This window comes from Odocoileus virginianus, chromosome 8 (genome assembly GCF_023699985.2).
Source record: "Odocoileus virginianus isolate 20LAN1187 ecotype Illinois chromosome 8, Ovbor_1.2, whole genome shotgun sequence".
Classification (NCBI taxonomy): domain Eukaryota; kingdom Metazoa; phylum Chordata; class Mammalia; order Artiodactyla; family Cervidae; genus Odocoileus; species Odocoileus virginianus.
Genome location: NC_069681.1, coordinates 74,980,364 through 75,003,186, shown reverse-complemented (window position 1 = coordinate 75,003,186; position 22,823 = coordinate 74,980,364). Strand labels below are relative to the sequence as shown.

At 43.8% G+C, this 22,823-nt stretch overlaps 1 protein-coding gene across 2 annotated transcripts in view; it reads right to left on the bottom strand.

The window, feature by feature from the left end:
- Positions 1-22,823, bottom strand: part of MTUS2 (microtubule associated scaffold protein 2) — a 367,641-nt gene that overhangs the window by 211,265 nt on the left and 133,553 nt on the right. Inside the window, exon 6 of one of the 2 annotated variants that reach the window (XM_070471733.1) lies at positions 13,775-13,972. In XM_070471733.1, the coding sequence (XP_070327834.1) occupies positions 13,775-13,972 (198 nt within the window). The remainder of the gene's footprint in view (positions 1-13,774; positions 13,973-22,823) is intronic. The other variant, XM_070471734.1, reaches the window with a different exon arrangement.

The following is a 22,823-nucleotide window of genomic DNA, read 5'->3' as shown; positions in this document are numbered from 1 at the left end:
AGGAAAAACATAGGAGAAATGTTAGGGGTCTTTCCTTAAAGCTTCTGAATGAAAGTGTAAGAAGGAGCAAACATGTGTCCTCGGGGTCCCGGAACCCCTAAGAACCTTCTGCTCCAGAGACACAGAATCCATAGAAGGCAATTCAGAAACCACGGTCCCATCCCTTACGTGGCACTGGATGCCACAGGGACCTGTGATTTGTCCCAGGTGACGGCCCCGGACAGCATGTAGATCTGTCCTCTGAGCCCCCAGGGGCCCTCACCGCCTCTCCTGGAGTCTGAGCAGGAGCTCGGGGTCCACCAAGGTCTGTGCTCAGCATACAGCCCTCGCACCCCCGCCCTCTCTAGCCTCTGGGGACCACTCACAAGGAACCTCAACCAGTACAGACCCACAGCTAACAGGCTCCTGGGTCCCAGGGCACCTCGACTCCGCTTCCTCTGGGTCCTCAGCAAAGAAATGTCACAGGAAACTGCTTGATTCCAGTCGCGGCCAACTTACACTGTAGGACCTCAACACTGGAATTACCTCGTCCTAAGACTCAAGCCGCACATGGAACAAGTATACATTTCTCCAGTAAACCCTTGAGTGACATCCAGTGCCTTTCAGCCTGGTGTGCATCAAGAGATGAGGCGTCAGACTGATTCAGCCCCAGGCTCATCACTAACTCACCCTGGAGTGAGGGCAAGCCATCTCACCTCTCCTCACACCCTCTCCTTTTCTGCAGAATGGTCAGGATCACTTGGATAATATCTAAGACACCAACTGGACATTGCAGGCTTCTGGAATGGTAAACCATGGCTGCTGGAAGGAACAGACAACTAAGGACATGAGAAGAAGAAAGCGAGTGCAGTGCATGGAGACACCTAAGCCACAGAAAGGTCTGGCTAGAGGAAACTGACCCTTTCTGGACAAGGAGCCAACCACCAGGCAATGCGCACACCCACTCCACAGTTGTAATAACTACCAGAAAGAACTGGACTGCTTCGTGTGCACTGGCAGAGTCACTGCTGGACACAAACTAACAGCACCTGCTTGAAACAACACCTGCTCCTTGACCCCCGGCTTAATTAGCGAATCTGTTCAGTGAAACCATTGTGACAGGTCCAGGCAGCCTCATTTGCCTTCATTAGCAAATCTCACTGGTGGCCACAGAAGTCTACTGCGTGGGCACCAACTTTAGAGGCAAACCTCGGGGCTGACAGCGCCCAAGATGTACTGGCATTTTTCATTTTCTAATCAAAGGGGTCTGCGTAGATGGGTGTTAGCAGCTGACAGCTGAGGCAGTCTGCCTGTCACCTCCCTGCTGTACACGGTTTCTAAGAAAGAGTGCTGGGAAAAGACTCCAGCCTTAGATATCTATGACAGCAGCCGTGGTGGAAGAGGCTGGGGTGACCATTTCTTGTCACATTTATTTGTGACAAGAGAAGGAGATGCGGATGGGGAGGTTTCCTTGTGGCTCTGGGTCAAGTTGTAGTAAGGTCATATTTGTACACACATGTTCAAAATAGGCTTCCCAGGTGGCATTCGTATAAAGAACCCGCCTGCCAATGCAGGATATGTTGGAGACACAGGTTCGATCCCTGGGTCAGGAAGATCTCCTGGAGGAGGGCCTGGCAACCCACTCCAGTATTCTTGCCTGGAGAATCCCATGGACAGAGGAGCCTGGGGAGCTACAGTCCATGGGGTCCCACAGAGTTGGACATGCCTGAAGTGACTTAGCATGCACACACACCTAAAACTAACACAACTTTGTAAATCAACTATACTCCAATTAAAAATTTTTTAAAATAAAGAACAAAGCACTCAAATTAGAGAAAATATCACAGGCATAGAGAAGAAATGCTCTAGTGTGGAAAAGGAAGTGAGGGAATTTTCTGGAACTTACTAGAAGAAGTAAACCATCACTTCATGGAATAGATGGGGAAAAATGGAAACAGTGGCAGATTTTATTTTCTCATCTCTAAAACCACCATGGACAGTGACTGCAGCCATGAAATTAAAAGGCGCGTACTCCTTGGAGGAAAAGCTATGACAAACCTAAACAGCATACTAAAAAGCAGAGACATCACTTTGCTGACAAAGGTCCGTCTAGCCAAACCTATGGTTTTTCCAGTAGCCACGTACAGATGAGAGAGTTGGACCATAAAGAAGGCTGAGTGCCGACGAGCTGATGCTCTTGAACTGTACTGCTGGAGAAGACTCTTGAGAGTCCCCTGGACAGCAAGGAGATGAAACCAATGAATCCTAAAGGAAATCAACTTTGAAAATTCATTGGAAGGACTAATGCTGAAGCTGAAGCTCTAATACTCTGGCCACCTGATAAGAAGAACTGACTCACTGGAAAAGACCCTGACGCTGGGAAAGATCTAGGGCAGGAGGAGAAGGGGACAACAGAGGACAAGATGGTTGGAAGGCATCACTGACTCAATGGGCATGAGCTTGAGCAAACTCCAGGAGATACTGAAAGACAGGGAAGTCTGGCATGCTGCAGTCCATGGGGCTGCAAAGAGTTGGACAGGACTTAGCAACTAAACAACCACCCACCTTAGCAAGGCTGTACCTTCCAGAGGCTCCGCTCCCTAGATGACCATGCCTTCTCTGCTGTGCCCTCCCTGTCCACCCCCCAGCTGGACACCCCCTCCAGAATCTGTCCCCATGCCTCTTCCATCCCAGCCTACTTACAGCTCTCAGTGCTGACAGTCATGGTTCCAAACACCACCTATTTTCCATGGCTGCTCCTTCATTTCATTCCAGCATTTCTGTAATACTGCTGGATGTATTTCTGGGAATGCTTTCCTAGGAACTCAAGAGACCCAGAGGCCCACACACCCACTCCTCCTCCTGAACCCCTAGTTCTCGGAGTGGTCCCTCTCCCTTGCTGTCAGGTGCTCCTGTCCTCTCGGTTCTCTTTCTCACTTGGTCTTTTCTTTCTGTGCCCCCTGCTGATGCCTACTTCATGCTCCCACCAGCCCTCCCCTCTCAGTTGCTGCCTGTTAGGGGAGCCCAAGAACCCTCTGACATCACCATTAATTGATTTTCTTTCTCATTGAAAGCAAAAGAAAGTATTGATCTGTGACCCCATCTGCTGCCTTAAGGAAGACACTGCAAGGATCTCTATGAACCTTTACAGATGACAGTCTGTTACAGGATACAAGGATGCACACACTGTCGGCAGAGGTCCCAGGAGAAGTCAGTATGAGTCTGGAAGTCATCACTTCCTGATTTCTGCTCTGATGCCAGATCAATAATCCCAGATGCCCCGCATAAGGCAAAGGGCAGGACCAAGAAGGTGACTTCCAAAAATCCCAGCTCTGTAGTTTACAGCAAAAAATCAGGGCAGTAAAACATTTCAGCTGTTATCTGTCTGTTCCTGTCCTGAAATGTCCATCTCATATAACAAGACAAAACTAACAAAATAAGGTAAGGCCAGGAAGGGACAGATCCCTAATTTTGGCAGAACTAAAATCTCTCACCCTCTACTCTCTTCTCCAAACTAACTTATATTATCGTATTCATGCTTCTCAACTAATACAGTTCTGATTATCCACCACTTGAGAGCCATAAATGATTCCATACCTTTTATAGAATTCAGCTGCAAGATGCCAGCTCTTGAGAGCTTGAAGTGGTCAATTCAATTAATTCAATCCCTTCCAACGTTTGTAATAAAAATCTGAGTTCGGTGAGGTTAACTGACTTTCCCAACAGTTATCCTATTACCATAAATGCTAATCTTATTACATATTATGCATGCAAGTGTAGCATATTTCTTATCTTAGTTCATAGTTCAAGGTACCCTTTCCTCATTAAGTATCTTGAATGTGCTTGAACAGGTAAGAATATAGCACCTATAAACCTTTTGAAAGGCAATGTGATTTCTAAGTTTTGCTCACATATCTGATTCAAAACGAATAAACTAGGTATTACTTGAGCAATAAAGAAAATATTTTCACTTATAAGCAATGCCGAGTAACACCCAGAAGCACCTTGTTCTAATGTGTGTGTATGAAGGAAGCAAACTGAGAGAAAAAAGAAAGAACTGAATGTGTGGGAATCACTGGGAAAATTAACAGCAGGATTCAGTGAAAATGGTTCTATTTTTTCCTTACAAAGAAGACTTTAAATTACATAATTACAGATTCCAGGGAAATAGGTATTTAAATCTATCAGAGGCATGTGTCTCACTTCCTCATTTCCAGAGAAAATCAGGAGCTCACTTTGGTTTTTGTTCTCACTGTTCTCTCCCTCCCACCCACATCGGGTTGAGATATCCAACAAAGTAAAATCCTAGTACAATGGAAATTAGACTCCAGCAAAACGAGAAACTGTGTGAAGCCCTTCAAACACCGCAAAATCAAATGTTCCCATTTTTTTACTGCAGACATTACAGGCACAGGAACAAAAATCAGATCCAACACCCAGTTTCTATTTTGAGCAGAGGTTTTAAAAGCCATCAGCGTAGATTAATGTGCTGTGTATTAGTCACCTTGCATATAAATACATTTCGTTTAAAGGGAACTCAACACAGGGGCCCAGCTCAGTGCTCTCTGACAAGCTACAGGGGCGGGACTGGGGGAGGCGTGGGAGGGAGGCTTAGTATACATATTCCCAGTATACATATTCCCAGTTAACGCTGTTGTATGGCAGAAACTAATACAACATTGTAAAGCAATTATCCTCCAATTAAAAATAAATTTTAAAAAATAAATAAAAAAATAAAGTGAACCAAACTGAATGTATTCTCTTAAACAGTTAACATGCTAAGGGTTTTAGGAGAGTGAAATGAGAGAGATTTTGAACTATGGTGTTAGAGAAGACTCTTGAGAGTCCCTTGGACTGCAAGGAGTTCTGACCAGTCAATCCTAAAGGAAATCAGTTCTGAATATTCACTGGAAGAACTGATGTTGAAGCTGAGGCTTCAATACTTTGCCACCTGATGTAAAGAACTGACTCCTTAAAAAAGACCCTGATGCTGGGAAAGACTGAAGGCAGGAGGAGAAGGGGACAACAGAGGATGAGATGGTTGGATGACGTCACGGACTCGATGGACATGAGTTTGAGTAAACTCATGGTGATGTTGGTGATAGACAGGCAGGCCTGGTGTACTGCAGTCCATGGGGTTGCAAACAGTCAGACACAACTAAGCGACTGAACTAAGGGGTTTTAGATAAAGAGATCAAAACCCGACTCTCCCTGCCTTTGTCTTACGGGTTTCCCTGGTGGCTCAGACAGTAAAGAATCTGTCTGCAGTGTGGAAGACCTGGGTTCGACCCCTAGGTCGGGAAGATCACTTGGAGGAGGGCATGGCAACCCACTCCACTATTCTTGCCTGGAGAATCCTCAAGAACAGAGGAGCCTGGCTGGCTGCAATCCATGGGGTCGCAAAGTGACTGAGCATACACTGGAGAATTAAACAAACAACCACAAGCTTATAGCCCAAAAGCAAGTGACTCCCACGAAAACCAACTGGTTAACTTCTAGAACTGCCACCTTACTGTTTTATAAATGGTATACATTTACTTTGACACTCAGAAAGGCACTCACCATACATGACAGAGCTGATGACAACTGTCAATGGACTGAATGTCATCTCCCTCACTTAGATGTTATCAATACCAGTATCCCTACTCTAAGCCAAACATGCTTAATCCATCACGGCATTTTTCCATCTGAGCTAAATCCTTCTCAACACAGAACTTTCTGCACATGGCAAATGGATGGAAACAGTCATAGAAATATGATGATGATGGTGATGATGCAAGGCCCTGTTGGCATATATTAATTTCATTTAATATTCCATCAATCCTATGGTGGCTTCTGACTTTATTTATTAGTAGTAATATCATTTTAGCTTCCCCAATGGCTCAGTGGGTAAAGAATCTGCCTGTAATGCAGGAGATACAGGAAATGTGGGTTCAATCCCTGGGTCAGGAGGTACCCCTGCAGGAGGAAATGGCAACCCACTCCAGTATTCTTGCCTGGGAAATCCCACGGACAGAGGAGCCTGGTGGAGTCCAGTCCATGGGGTCACAAGAGTCAGACATGACTTAGCGACTAAACCAATATTATTTTACGATGAGGAATAGAGGCACAGAAAGAGTAAGTGGCTTGACTAGAATCACAGAACGAGCAAGTGGCAGAAGCAGAATGCAAACCCAAGGGGTGCCTCCAGAGACCATGTTCTTCATCACTGTGCTATACCGGCTCTTAAGAAAGCTGAAACAGAGAAGATGAGACTTTAAACTTCTTCAATGGAAGGTCAAATTAAAATGAAAATTTTTCAAACATACAAAAAAAAAAAGTGAAGTAAATAGTGGCCTGAACCCTCAGAGCTCCGTCATCCAGCTTCAAGGATTATCAGACATTTGCCTGTCTTTTCTCATCTATACTGCCCCCTACCCCAGGATTTTTTTTTTCTTTGCTGGATTATTTCACAGCAAATTCAGAAAACTTTCAATACCTAAAAGCAGTGTGGAATAATTCGATCTGAAGATATAATGCCTTAGGGGCTGAGACAGCTGGGTGTAGACTTGAGGGCAGGGCTCTTTCCTCACCCTCCAGTCGGGAGGATTCGGGGCTCCCTCCTTCAGGTACCTCCCCCCACCACCCCGCCCAATCACAGCCACACCAACAGCTCCCTGCAGGAAGCACCTGCATCCTCTCACCTCCCCACTGGCCTCCAGCTTCAAAGGGGGTCCAGGTCACTGCAGCCCCAGGACTGAGCTCCACGCTCCCCCATAACAGATGCTGAAAGACTGAGGATTTGGGGAAGAGAAAACTGACAACCTGATCTTCACAAAACAACACAAGGACCCAAAACAGGCAGTTCAGTAAGACATTATTTTCACTATAAATAAAAATATTCACTCCCTCCCACCAGTTTCAGTTATTTTACTTTCAACCATAAACGGTCAGCTTCCTTCAAAACACATTTACGCTCTAATCTCTTCTCTGGGTAGCTGTGAATCACTGCCTGAGTGTTTTGAAAAGGAATGTACAAGGACATGAATAAGGCTCAATCTCAAAGAGGCAATAGCTTCTCTGAAATTTAAGCTCACAGGTCCCTTTCAGCGGCTTTTCCCATGAATAAAGAATGACTCCCTCTTTGCCAATGGAACATGAGTGAGGTTGATGGCTGCCTCGGCAGGAATTATTAATAATGCTTCTCATCAACTCTGATCTTATTTAGAAGGCATGTCAGATATAGAAAATCAAACATGCCATGTATGTAAATGTACTTTGCAGCATTCATAATCATAAACACTGGATTTAACATTGCAAAATGCTTTTACACCAACCCATACCTTCATTGATTAACCTTCCAAAAAGGCTACTGATTTTTCACTTCAGATCATTATTGCAAAAACCTAAATTTTACTCAATAATTAAAAGAACACTTATTTATTTCAAGTATTAAAATAAGAACAAAAACTTTAGAATTTAATGAGACTACCCAATCTCTCTAAATGTTGATAACTAATTTTGGAAACTTTGAAATTCTCTCATGAAAGCCCTCAGGGACTTCCCTGCCAGTCCAGTGGTTAAGACTCTCAGCCCCCAGAGGAGGGAGCACAGGTTCAGGCCCTGGTTGGGGAACTAAGATCCCACATGCTGTACACGGTACAGTCAAAAGAAAACCCTCAACAGCTGGGTTTCAGCTTAATTCATTTAGCATAGCTAATTATATGCACAGAGATATATAAGGTCTTGGACATTTGTGAGACTGATATGTCAGTTCACATGATGATACAGCTCTGAATATAGTAAAGTTGCTCAGTCATGTCCAACTCTTTGCGACCCCATAGACTGTAGCCTACCAGGTTCCTCCATCCATGGAATTTTTCAGGCAAGAATACTTGAGTGGGTTGCCATTTCCTTTTCCGGGAGATCTTCCCGACCCAGGGATTGAACCCAGGTCTCTGCCATTGTAGGCAGATGCTTTACCATCTGAGCCACCAGGGAAGCTCTGAATATAATTATACTACAAATGACCAACTCAAATAACTTTTGAGTTGTTATCTATGAGCAGATCACAGTCAGGCTTCCCTTGGTGGCTCAGTGGTAAAGAACATGCTTGCCAATGCAGGAGATGCAAGTTCGATGCCTGGGTCCGGGCAGATGCCCTGGGGAAGGAAATGACAACCCCTGCACTTCAGGAGGTTTTCTGGATGAACCAACGATTCCTCCCAAAGTATCTCCTAGATCGAGCCCATCTCCACCTCCCCAAATACTGTCCAGTTTATAACCCCTCCAAGAATCTCCCAGATCACCTTACTCAGAAATGAACCCTCCGTGGGATGAACTGTGAGAGTACCACTGCCGTATAAACACTTGCATGTGTAAAACAGGTAGCTAGTGGGAAGCCGCTGCACAGGCAGCCCAGCCCAGCGCTCTGCGATGACCTAGAGGGGCGGGAGGGGGCGGCTGGGAGGGAGGCTCACGAGCGTGGGGACACATGTATAGCTGATCCATGTTGTTGCACAGCTTTTGAACTGTGGTGTTGGAGAAGACTCTTGAGAGTCCCTGGACTGGAAGGAGATCCAACCTGCCCATCCTAAAGGAAATCAGTCCTGAATATTCACTGGAAGCTGAAGCTGACACTCCAATACTTTGGCCACCTGATGCGAAGAGCTGACTCATTTGAAAAGACCCTGATGCTGGGAAAGACTGAAGGCAGGAGGAGAAAGGGACGACAGAGGACAAGATGGCTGGATGGTATCACGGACTCAACAGACATGAGTTTGAGTAAACTCCAGGAGTTGGTGATGGACAGGGAAGCCTGGTGTGCTGCAGTCCATGGGATTGCAAAGAAACATGACTGAGCAACTGAACTGAACTGAACAGCAGAAACTAATACAATATTGTAAAGTGATTATCATCCAATTTTTTAAAAAGCATGTTATATAAGAAAACCTAATGGCTGAGACAAATGTTTTCAATGGATTAAACTGGGGAAAAAAAGATTTCAAAGAGTACATATGATTCCAAAGTTGTGAAAGAAAAAATGTGTATATGCATATGAGAATAAACTTGAAAGATACACATCAAAAAAGAAAAAAAGAAATGAACCCCCCACCCCAACTCACTTTTAAGGCTGTGAGCACAAACATTCACTGGTCATGATTATTTATCCCCATTTCAGTTTCTCTGTTCACATCCAGCTCTACTCCTACTTTCCCAAACATTCTACTACTTCCCTGAGCCAGAAACAGAAACAAGAGAAAACCCTTCAGATTTCTGCTTTCTCTTTTCAAATTCTTTGTTTCAGGATTTCTGGCCTCAGCTCACTGCAGAGAGAAAACATGAGCTATCACAGAAGAGAACAAGAGGAGAAGAAATTGAAAAAGACAGCTGCAAATGTCACCTTCTTCATGTTATTTTCTGATAGTTTCTATTCCCTGAGCACCAATAGGTTAGGTGCTATTCAGAATCCACAATGAGAGATGAACCTCCACATAAATTGTCCTATCCTTGAGTGATATGATCTATTTTCATTAATGATTAATTCATGAAACCGTAAATTTTCCCATTTCCCCCCCCCCCACCCCACACACATCCAAAGGTTTTAACTTTTTTTAAACTGGTTTTTTTTTTTTTAATTGGAAGATAAGTGCTTTATAATGTCGTGTTGGTGTCTGTTGTACAACATGAATTAGCTATAAATGTACATTTACCTCCTCCCTCGTGAGCCTCCCTCCCACCTACTCCCATCCCACCCCTCTAGGTCATCACAGAGGGCCGAGCTGAGCTCCCTACGCTATGTAACAGCTTCCCACTAGCTATCTATTTAACACATGGTTAAATAGATAACACATTCCTTCTCAGAATGGAGAAGGAAATGGCAACCCAATCCAGAGTTCTTGCCTGGAGAATCCCCTGGAGGGAGGAGCCTGGTAGGCTACAGTCCACGGGGTCACAAAGAGTCAGACACGACTGAGCTACTTCACTTCACTTCACTTCAGCTCTCACAAGGGCCCCAGTCCAATCCCATAGTCCTATTCCTAAAAGCAGAAGTCAGGAAACCACAGTTGTACAGACCCCACTTTCACTGGACACAGGTGTGACCCCAACCTCTTAATACACAGCTATTTAAGAGAAGTGCTATTCTCTTTTAAAAAACACCTCCTTATCCACTGAGAAAATCAAGTCTACAATCCTAACTGCTGATAAATTTGACAACCCTGTTTACTCTGGGCTATACTTTGTTACTAACACTAAATTCCATAGCCATTGTTTTCCCCGAAGTTTCTACTGCCTAAAGCATACTGAAGAGTCTTTTTCCTTCCTTTGATAACTATTAAAAAAATGATAAGCTACATACTGGGTCAGACCTGCTGAAATACTATGATTTTAAGGTGACACTTAAGTTTTAAGTTAGAAGATTATTTTCTTCCTATTCACTTTCAATCTTAAAAAAAAAAAAAAAAAAACGCTGGGTCATGACCTAGTGGAATTTGAAGCTTTATCTGCGATTCGAAACTGGCCAACCTCATAATCTTCCCGTGATGAACCTGTAGAGGAGTGGTGGGGGGCGGGGTGGGTCTCCTGTAGCACACTGAGGATAAAGGTTGTGTGTTAATCCAGAGACCAGGATACTAGCAGGGGGTTTCAGGGAGCCAGCCTGAACCTACAAGGAGCATTGCCTCACCATCCAGCGGCCCCCACACACCCGGCCATCACCGGGAACACACATCTGGGGAGGGGCGGGGCAGGGAGAGGCGGGCTGGGTCTAAGGGCCCTCTCATGCCAACTGGACTCTAAGATTTGCTTCCCTAATAGATAGAAAAGAGTCCACATCATGGGTGTCTCTTTACCATGTATGGCAGCTTTAAGAGCTAAACGGAGGAAGAAGAACATGGTCCCAGGATGGGACCAGGTCATTCTCAGTTTGCTCAGCTATAAAATGCAGGGGTGGACAGGATGGCAAAATACCCTCAGGCTCTAAGGACCAACAGATGATTTCTTTCCCTGTGTCGGCTCCGCCTACCAAAACTTTGTAAAGAAGATCAGAAGACACATACATCAGGGCACTTGCCTTGGGAAGCCTCTGCCCTGGCGGGCTGAATGAATGGTGCTGAGTCTGAGCCTCAGGTAGAGGGCAGACTCCACGTGAGACCGCAGTCAGGGCTCCCAGGCCACCCCTTTACAGTCATCATCGCCTGCTCATCAAGACACAGAAAAACCACAGAGAAGAGCTGCAGATAAGCCAAGGTAGCCCAGGAGACACTAGGAGATTCATAATAAAACACTGAAGTGTCCCCCATACAGAATTCACAGTCACATGGCCAGTGTCTCACTACTTACAGCATGTGAGTGTCTAAAATCATGAATTGCACATTTGCAAATAGTTTCCCATTATAATCATGTTTCAGATTTTGAGGGATCTCCTGCCTGTTGTGTAGTCCCTTGCTGCTGCTGCTAAGTCACTTTAGTCATGTACGACTCTGTGCGACCCCATAGACGGCAGCCCACCAGGCTCCTCTGTCCCTGGGATTCTCCAGGCAAGAATACTAGAGTGGGTTGCTATTTCCTTCTCCAATGCATGCATGCACGCTAAGTCGCTTCAGTCGTGTCCGACTCTATGCGACCCTATGGACAGCAGCCCACCAGGCTCCTCTGTCCACAGGATTCTCTAGGCAAGAATACTGGAGTGGGTTGCCATTTCCTTCTCCAGTGTAATCCCTTATTACAGCCATATTCCTAAAATGAACCCTAGGTGAATATAATGCCTAAAGAAAGGTACACAAGAAACAAAAAGGAACCAACTCTAATATCATATTAGCTGTTTTCATGAGCTAAACTGGCAACATTTGCTCCTAGGAGTTAATCTAAGGATTTTCAGCTCTTCCAAGAGTTTTGTATTTTATTTAATCCTTGCCATCAAAGCATCAGGAACAAAAGTTTTCCTGACACTAAATCTAGTAACAAGCAGAAGCATAATATTAATAGCTAACAGTATTAAGACATTAATAAGTGTGAAGTTTTTCTGTGATTTACCGAAGGACAAATTTATATACAGTTAGGCAGTAAATAATTTAAAAATCAGTTCTAACATACTGTTTTTTAGAAATAGAAAACAGTCCTGAAGAGAGTAAATACTGCTTTTACGAGAAAGTTTGTAAGCTAAGAGTTATTTTCTCTGGCACATAACAGCTCTTGTCTCCTTGGGCGTTCAGGGAGTCCCAGACGAGCATCCTTTGATGCACAGGTGAGAAGAAATGCCCTAAGCACACCTGGAATTATTCCATTCACACCTGTCACCTCTCCTTTTGAAAAAGTGCCTGCTGTGGGGACAGGGCTCAATTCACCTTGAGGTTAATTTTTTTTTTTTAAGAAGTCAAAATCTTAAAAAAAAAAAAAAAAAGAAGTAAAAATCTTAACTCCTTCCTTGGAAAGACACATACCATATGATATTTTTTTTTTTAATCATTCATGCTCCATCTAAGAGAGAAATATGTCCCTGGGAATCTCTATTAAAAATGATGACAGATCATTGCTCCTCTATTTCAAAACCTTCAGGCTGTTAATACACACACACGCACACCTAGAAATTAGAGTCACACATTTACAAACAGTTCTATAGCATATTTGTGTTAAGATTTTGAGACGTGTACCATACCGTGATGCAACCCCTGATTCCAGTGGGATTCCTAAAATGATTCTCAGGTGAGAGCAGGTCACCTTCAGGGAGCCAAGTGAGCAAAGAACCTCTCAGAAATGCTTACAAACACATTAAGAGGAAGGAAAATATAACCCATTACTTTTAGGAATAACCAGGCAGGCCAAAATTTAGAACAAGTGTACAAATGCTCCACCCAAGAAAGAACAGGGAATAAAACAAGCTTAGAGAAAGGAAACTGAACAAATAATACAAAATCAATCTCATTCTTAATCTCTCTTCCTCCTCTCTCTCCCTCCCCCTCACTATCTCTTATTCCAACTTGATTCAACTCATATGATCCTTCACACAGCTCTCCACAGGAAAGCTGCTAAGTAGTATGCAAATCATTAGTACTTGACATCTGAGGTGGCACAGCTTCAGATCCCGTCGATAAGGCTACGAAGTTGCTTGAGCCTTGACGGCTCAGGTGAACAGGGCAGCCTCCGAGTCTCCTTTTAGGGACAGGGGCTGCTGCTGGCACCTGCTTGGAGGCTATGACTTCATACTTTCAAATTCAGCTTACAGCACCAGTGTCAGGAAGCAGGTCTGGACTGACACCATCTCAGCTCACAGGGACCTTCCTTGGCACGGACTTGGAAGAAGCTCGGCTGGGCTTCCCTATTTCTAGCATCCTTGAGTTGACTTTTAGAGACTGAGTGCTCCACCAACAGGACGGCATAACAGATAATCACAGGTGATTAAAATGATTCTTTCCACTAATATTTCACATCTAACATGCTTTACGATAGCACAACATGGTAATAACATTTTTGGATTTTTCTGTGGCTTCTTACCTAGAATGCATGAGGCAAAGGGCTCCTGGAATCAGCCCTGGTATAAGTCACTTTCTAGATTTAAGAGTAATTTAGAAGTCCTTTTCAGGCACATTCACTCCCCATATAACCTAGAAAATGGTAGGGCCAAACAGGCTTTTTTTTTCCCCTACAGTAGATTATTTTTAAAGTCCCAACCATGGTAGAGTGAGGTAGTCAACCCGAATTGTTACTTTATGCACACAGAAATTGCAATCCCATGCACATGTGCTGATTGGCTCTCTGCTGGTCAGGCCTGTCTGGGAACAGCAGCATTGCCCACCCGCCCATCCGCACCACTTACGGTTGGCCAGCCGGCCAGACTCGGGCTGGGCGCTGTCCGCCGACTGGGTGCTGGACACCGAGGACACGCTGGAGCTCCGGACGAAGCCGAAGGCTGCCAGCTTGGCTGCAGGGAGACGCGAGTAGCCTGGAGGACGAAGTCCAGATTTGGGTAGGTTGGATTTTGCAGCATTTGAACTGGAAGCTTTCTTTAAATCTGCTAAAATGAACCCAAACCAGAAAAAAAAAAAAAAAAAAACACCTCAGTTGACAGCAAGATAGAGAATGCACAGATTGTGAATACTAACCCAGCTCCAGCATAAACAAACCATAATTTACTCTTTTTAAAAAATGTATTTAGTTATCTATTTTTGGCTATGCTGGGTTTTCCATCTCTGGGTCAGAAGATCCCCTGAAGAAGGACATGGCAACCTACTCCAGTATTCTTGCCTGGAGAATCCCATGGACAGAGGAGCCTGGCGGGCTATAGTCCATGGGGTCACAAAAGAGTTGGACACAACTTAGTGACTGAGAATGCACGCAAACTTCAAAATTAGTTCCCAGTTATATGCAAAGCTGAATGTTGAAATAATATTGAAATAATAAAACATTATTAGAAATCCATGATTTAAGCACTTCTGTGTTTGAGCCAAGCTCCACATCTAGCCACTGCAAGGATCATCCCAATCCTAGGAGAAGTCTCTCAACACCAGGTAGGACCAGAGCATTATCAATACACAAATGCTCTTTAATGACACTTAAAGGGAAAAAGGGCCAAGCAGCCTGTTGTTCTGTATAATATTCCTAGTCAAGCCACTTAACTTTCACTGCAGCCATATTTACTGTGTTCAGACCCTTCATTGGTGTTCTTACACTACAATTAACTCTTCATTATCTATTGAAAGCACAATCAGGTTGCCTATTAATTTAAGAAATGGACCATCCATTTAAAAAAAAAAGAAAATTCAAGGTGTAAAAATTTCAGTGAATAGTCTACATAAAGCAAGCATCTTGAACATGAGTTTAAACAAACGCCAGGAAAGGGAGAAGGACAGGAAAACTTGGTGTGCTGCAGTCCATGGGGTCACAAAGAGTCAGACACGTGACTGAACAACAAGGTGTGGAAATATAGAGAGAACCAAAAGACTCTAGGCTGGCCTATGGAGCCCCTTCCTCCAGCAGCAGCTCCCTGGAGGGGGAGGCTGGGGTCACGCCTGTGCCCAGGGAAAGTGGGGTCTGTACAACTGTGGTTTTCCTGACTTCTGCTTTTAGAAATAGGACTACAGAATTGGACTGGGGCCCTTCTGAGAATGACCTTGGGTTCACGTATCTTTGCCAGGACCTATATGCATGCCTTGGAAAGGAGTTGGGACCGCTGCTTGGCTCAGGGGAAAGGCTACCTTGTCCTATAGGGGCCCACAGGGTAGTCATTCAAGAAAAAGCAGCCATTCGGGTGAAAAAGAAGAAAAAAAGCCAAGAGGTCTGCACTTCTAAGAGCAGATGGCTCAGCAGTACCTGTGCCACCTGTGTGTCTGCCACACAGAAACCCTCACCCCCAGGTGCTGGTGGTGGTTCAGTTGCTCGGTTGTGTTGACTCTTTGTGACCCCATGGACTGTAGCCCACCAGGCTCCTCTGTCCACGGGATTCTCCAGGCGAGAATGCTGGAGTGGGTTGCTGTGCCCTCTTCCAGGGGATCTTCCTGATCCAAGGATTGAACCCAAGTCTCCTGAATCTCCGTCACTGCAGGTGGAATCTTGAGAGCTGAACCACCAGGGAAGCCCAATCCTCAAGGTTATTGAAAAGAATACCCATGGCATCTCTGTGGACACCAAAGAGCTTAACTCAAACCCACCCAGGGTCCTGACATCCCATAAAGCAACCGCTGCCATAGGGAGGTCCCACCCCAGAGGATGTTGGTTTGAGGCTTTCTGGAAGAAACACATCGATACAAGCAGAGCACAAGAACCTCCAGGAAAAACAACAAAGGGAAAAAAGACGGAGGATAGAGGGGAGGAGGAAAGAGAGAGAGAGAGCGTGTTGGCATAAATCACAAGTGACAAAAAGTGGAAACAACACAAAGGAGCATTAACTGAGGAAGGCCAACACACTCAGCATTTTTCAGCCATAAAATGGACTGAGCCACTGACACAGGCTACAGTATGGATGAATTGTGAAAATATCAAGGCAGGGGTCCCCAATCTCCAGAATCTAATGCTTGATGACCTGAAGTGGAGCTCACATAATATTAACAGAATAATAGAAATAAAGTTGCACAATAAATGTAACACACTTGAATTATCCCGAAACCATCCCCCCCCACCACCTCCCAGTTCATAGAAAAACTGTCTTCCATGAATTCGGTCCCTGCTGCCAAAAAGGTTGGGGACCGCTGTCTTACAACAAATGGAAGAAGCCAGACACAAAAGGCTGCATGTTGCATGATTCAATTATATTCAATGTCCAGAGTAGGCAAATCTATAGAGACAGGAAGTAGGTTAATGGTTGCCAGGGGCTGGAGTTTGGGGAAAAGGGGAGTGTTTGATAACAGGCACAGGGTTTCTATAAAAATGTTCTAAAATTGATGGTGGCTGTGGTTGCCCAATTCTGTGAGTAGACTAAAAACCACTGAACTGCATCCTTTAAAAGGGTGATTCCTATCTAGCCTATGAATTATATATCAATGGAGCTGTTATATTAAAACAGAAGTTTTTTAAAGAATAAATAATTCTTGTGTTCAGTAACAGGCTTACACTGAGCTACAGCGATGAATGTCACAAATTCTATTAGCATCTTCACTTTCAAAGGGCTGTGACAGACGGAGGACTTGGTCTGTCATTGTGAGTCCTCCACAAAAACCCCTTCTAATAGGCAGATGGAAGAGACGCTCTGTATGGCTGATCAAAGTCTCTTGCAAATGAATATGACCATAATGGGGAAATTAAATAACTCCAAAAATTAATTTAAACACTTACAGAAAACCTCTAGAATCAAATATTCAAATCCCATGCAAAGGAGCTTATGTGTGCTTACGTCTTTTATTTTCACCAAGGCTCCACATTCTGTCAAGATTTTGCCCCCCCACCAAAAGATACAAACTCCTGTTTGAACAACAAAAGAGATTTTGCTGCTATTACGTGCTAAAAAGACATGTCACTCTTTCAAAGTAATCCTGGTTTTCCTTTGAAAAATGAATCCTTTGAAGAACGCAAATCCTCACATTTAGAGGGAAAATGAAAAGTTGTATTTGTTCTTACCTTTTCCCCTTTTGTATTGATTCTCCTTCAAATATGACTTTGGAATGCTAGCAATATCTCAATCAACTAGAACGAGATTACACTGCTTTATGGCTCAATACTATAATGATAACAGTCCATCCATTGTTGCCCTATGTTTCTGACATCTCAGGTAGTAAAAAAAAAAAACTTTAAGAATGCAAATGGATATCCATCCAATTCAATACGCATTCACAGACAGCACTATGGTCAAGGCACTTTAGAGGCATTGTGGGAAATTCAGAAACAAAGCAGCGGTCCCCAAGAGGGGCTTACAACCTACTGGAGTAGAGACATCTGTTGATAAATAACCATGGTCTAGAATAAGGTGACAAACAGGCCCAAAACAGAGGCCAGACCAAGTGTAATGGGAAGAAAAGAACTGAAGAAAGGCAAAATCATGAAGTAGAATGACCCAGGGTTTTTATTCAAGGCCCATTTTCTCCATATTTTATATCTGAAGTGGGTTTTTTCTGGTATATTTATACACAAAGAACAACACATTATATGAATCAAACTATCCTTTTTAAAAAATTTTATTATAGTTCTTCCCAGTTGCTTTTAAAAACAGTTCTTTTGTTTCACAGATATTTTGTAGAGAGATGGTTTGCTTTGTTCAAGTAGCTGGGAAAGAAATCCTTTCTCACTTTACTCTCGAATAAGAATAAACAGCAGCTGCTTTTTCCTCCACGTTGGGAAATAATAAGCAAAAATTTTTAACGTTAAAGCTGCAACCATCCCACAGGAGACGAGAAAGACACAATTATAGAAAGAAAGGAAGTGGCAGGTTTCAGGATTGTACTAAAGGTCTGGGTTTGATGGTAACATCAAGTGTATAATCTCAGGATAGACTCAAACTCTCTGAATCCGTTTCCTCATATAAAACATGAGGACAGGACTTCCTTGATGGTGCAGTGGGTAAGAATCCACTTGCTAATGCAACACAGGGATTGCTCCCTGGTCCAGGAAGATCTCATGTGCCACAAAGCAGCTAGGTCTGTGAGCCACAACTACTGAGCCAGCGCTCTAGAGCCCATGAGCTGCAACCACTGAGGCCCATGAGGCTAGAGCCCATGCTCTGCAACAAGAGAAGCCACTGCAATGAGAAGCCCGCACGCAGCCACTAGAGAGTACCCCCTGCTCACCGCAACTAGAGAAAAGTCTGCTCACGCAGCAATGGAGAACCAGAGCAACCAAAAATAAATACATAAACTAGAAAGGAAAAAAGAAAAATGAGGATAAAACCATCTACCCATTATAATGACAGAAAAGAAACTGCATCTAAAAATGCCCATCCTGGGGCTTCTCTGGTGCTCCAGTGGTTAAGACAGCCACTCCCAGGAAGGCCTTGGAGGAAGCTGTTGGTGAGGGTTTAAAGTGAGGGAATTAATGGAAAATGAATCCCTGTTAAGGGTGGCTGAAAGTTTAGCAACAATATTACCTGCTGTGGCATGGAATGTAGAAATTGTATCTAAAGAATTCAGGACTCTGGCCAAGGAGATTTCCAGGCAGAGGGATGTAGATGCTACCCAGCTTCTTACTATTCTGGTAGAAAAGAAGAGTGGAGAGACAAGCTAAAGATGTGAACATAAAGTAATGGTTAAACGTTAAGAAGTTACAACACATTGAAAATTCAAAGCGTCTCTAAATGATAAACAAGATCAAAATTAAGAAAGGGCTTCTGGGTAAAGATCAGATCTAGGTCACTTTCAGAAATACACATCCAATGATGAAGCAAAGAGATGACAATAAAACCCTTTGATGAGACTTCAGGAAAATCTAAAGCAATGCCTGAAATTATTTTTTAAGTTTAATGCTCATCTCATGACAGGTGTGTCTGTCCACAATCCAGGTCACTGGCATTATTTAATACCCACGCTACAAAGGGAACTAGTGAAAGTTGTTTTATTTTGGTTTGGTTTGGTTCACGTTTTTAGAGCTGCAAAGGGATGGATCCAAAGGTAAAAACAGAATACTGCTAACTGAGCAATAAGTAATCTGCAAAACCAAATAAACCTATGTATGCAGTATGTCTTTAATTGATGTCCAAATCTTGAGTTTTACTTTCTTATAGTACTCTAAAACACTAAGACCAAGCATTTTTGCATTATTAGAGTCTAACTAGGATCTGAGTATCTGCATCTGCATTTCTGTTTATATCTTGCTGCCTCACCTTAAGTGGCTGGATTTAATTCAGAGATTCACAAACATCCAGTGATGAATTTTCCACCCTAGAAGAATTAAATCACCACCAGGGAGCGTTGACCTCTCTATACACAATTGGTCAGTGTATAAATTCCTAAAAGGCTTTGGGTAAGAAATGGAAATTGGAAAGTGGAGGGTCAGGTGCACACTTGAGAGAATGCTGCAAATAGAAGGACATTTGAGGAAGGGACAAATAATATAAATACTACAAATGCCATACTTTTGACAGACAGATCTGCATACATTTAGAAGTTGTTTAAAAAGAGATGCCAAATACAGGTAACCTTGTACGAGGACACCTTACAGAAATGGCAGAGTTAGTCAATTATTTGTAAATGACTCTAAACCTGCCGACGCTTCTAAACTGCTGTGGGTATATGTGTGGATGGAGAAAGCCTTAGATTCTATTTATATCCATGATTCTCGGGGAAACCATCAGCATCTCAAAGCTCACTGAAAGGAACAATATTTTTATGAGCAAATGCCCTTGAATCATCTGTTTTCTGATAACAGGCTGCTGCACTGCAAAACAGAGGAAAAAAATCAAAGCCCTTGCGCTCTTGGCTAAGGAAAAGACTCAGGAGATTATGATGACATAGTATCTCTACAGAATGCGTTCAACAGCACAGTTCTCAGAATTCTTCTGCAAGCCTGAGGAAACAGCCATCTCACACTACTGAACAGCACCCTACAAGGTGCTGGTGACTAGATTTACGGGGAAAAGGAGATTTGCCAGCTCGCGGTGGTGGACAGAACGCAGGCAGTTTGTCCCTTTCTTACCAGAGATGCCTTAAAGTCATTCAATTTGAAGAAGTACAGTTCATAATAAGAGCTAACATTTATTGACTTCTTTCTCTTAAGCAATTTACATATTTAAACCTAGGACAAGAGAGAGAAAAGAGCTACTTACTGAGGCGGCTATTTCAACAATTTCTGGAACAGAAACAGAGGTCCCCGGCTGGCGGGCAGAGGAGACGTGCAGGCTGCAGCAGACAGAAGAGCTGTCCGTTCTGCAGTAGAGGGAGTGTGCGCTGACCTCCAGCCGGACAGCCAGGGCCACAGAGCCTCGGATCCCGGGAAGGAGGGGGGAGAGGCTGAGACGGGGAAGGAGACACCCCCATCCCCCTGGCCTTCATCTGCCCATGCAGCACCCAGCACCAGGAATTTACCTTCCACCTGCCCAACCAAGCCAAGCCACAGGGTGCGGGGAAACAGACTCCTATAGAGTGCGAGCAAATGACTTCAAGTTCATCTAAGTCAAGAACAAGCGTGACTGATCACAAAGACTTTGAGAAGAGCTTCCAGCATAACCCAAGCAACCAAAAAATTGAGAGAAACAGAATCTGCCCCTGAGACTACAGAGAGAATTCAGGAAACAGGAAATATCTTGAAAGAGGCACCCTTAGAGAAATTTGGGAAGATGTTGCAACAATAAAAGAAACAGAAATCTGCTATGAAAAGACGCAATCAGACATCAGGAAGATGTGCCAAAACAAGGCTTTCAAGAGAAGCATTAGAAAATAAAGCCCAGTGAGACTGTCTAAAATGAGGAAAAGCATGAAGAAAGAGAGAACATGTAAGAAAAACTATAGAGGATTCCCTGGCGGTCCAGGGGTTGAGACTTGGCCTTCCAATGCAGGAGGTATGGGTTTCATCTCTGGTTGGGAAGTGGCTCAGACGGTAAAGCATCTGCCTACAATGCAGGAGACCTGGGTTCGATCCCTGGGTCGGGAAGATCCTCTGGAGAAGGAAATGGCAACCCACTCCATTACTCTTGCCTGGGAAATCCCATGGACAGAGGAACGTTGTAGGCTACAGTCCATGGGGTCGCAAAGAGTCGGACACGACTGAGCAACTTCACTCACTGAGAAGTGGAAACAGTGACAGTCTTTCTTTTTCTGGGCTCCAAAATCACTGCAGATGGTGACTTTAACAAGGAAATTAAAAGACGCTCACTCCTTGGAAGAAAAGTTATGACCAACCTAGACAGCATATTAAAAAGCAGAGATATTACTTTGTCAACAAAAGTCCGTCTAATCAAGGCTATGGTTTTTCCAGTAGTCATGTATGGATGTGAGAGTTGGACTATAAAGAAAGCTGAGCACAAAAGAATTGATGCTTTTGAACTGTGGTGTTGGAGAAGATTCTTGAGAGTCCCTTGCACAGCAAGGTGATCCAACCAGTCCATCCTAAAAGAAATCAGTCCTGAATATTCATTGGAAGGACTGATGCTGAAGCTGAAACTCCAATCCTTTTGCAAACAGCTGACTCATTTGAAAAGACCCTGATGCTGGGAAAGATTGGGGACGACAGAGGATGAGATGGTTGCATGGCATCATTGACTCAATGGACATGAGTTTGAGTAAACCTCGGGGGTTGGTGATGCACAGGGAGGCCTGGCATGCTGCAGTTCATGGGGTCACAAAGAGTCGGACACGACTGAGCAACTGAACTGAACTGAACTGCCTGGGAAGTTAAGATCCCACATGTTTCTCAGCCAAAAAAAATCAAAACATGGTAACAAATTCAATAAAGATTTCAAAAATGGTCTACACAAAAAAAAATCTTAAAAAAAATTTTTTTAAATGAGAGAAAAACTAGACATAAGTCACCACTTTGGGAGGTCCAAATACCAAATAATAGAAGTTACAGGAAGATAGAGAAAACGGAGAAGTTGGACTGAACAAGAACAGAAGATGATGACCAAAGCTGAAGGGAATCAGAGCTTAGCAAATCCTAGCAAGATAAATACATTTACCCTCCCTTCCTTCCCTCCGCCTCTCTGAGTTCCTCTCTATCTCTGTCTGCCGTATTTCTGTCTCTCTCTCCCTCTCTCTCTCATCTTCTCTCACTCTCTATATAACACACAGTGCACACGCACAGGGAATTTTTAAAACACCAAGGATAAGAGAAGATTCTAAAGCTTCTGGAGAGAAATAAAAGCAGGTCTCCTACCCCCACCCCCCACCCCAAAATATTCTCAGATAGGCACCATGTTTCTTTTGAGCAATGCTAGGAAGTTTGCATGTTTTGAAAGAAACTCATTTTCAACCCAGAAAATGCTATTTGGTCTAGTGAGGGCAGACTAAAGATAGTTTCAGAAAGGCCAAATCTCAGCGAGTTTGCTTTCCTTGAACTCTCTCTGGAAATTACCAAGGATGTACTCCAGCAAAACAAACAAGGAAACAACACATCCATCCCAGGAGAAAGAGGCAGGGAAGTTCCACAAGAACAACATCAAATTCTTCACTCCTTCACACCACACTACACCCGAGAAACTTTCCTGTCCCCCAACTTGGGGTTAGATCCCCTCCTCTGTTCTCCTGGGCCCAGAAGACTTTGCAGTCACAGCACTAAATCACGCTGCATCGTAACTGCCTGTAGATCTCGTCTGTCTTATTCACGGTTGTATCCTAAGGGCCTAATACAACTTGACAGACAGTAGGTGCTCAACATTTATTATGTATACTAACAGTGTCTGTCCAAATAAGTAGAATAGTTGTTAAGCCTGTGACCCACCCCAGAGCCACTGAAGCTGTCTCTGGGTCCTGGATGAGGAAATTTGCGTTTCTAGTCATTCCTGCAGGGCATTA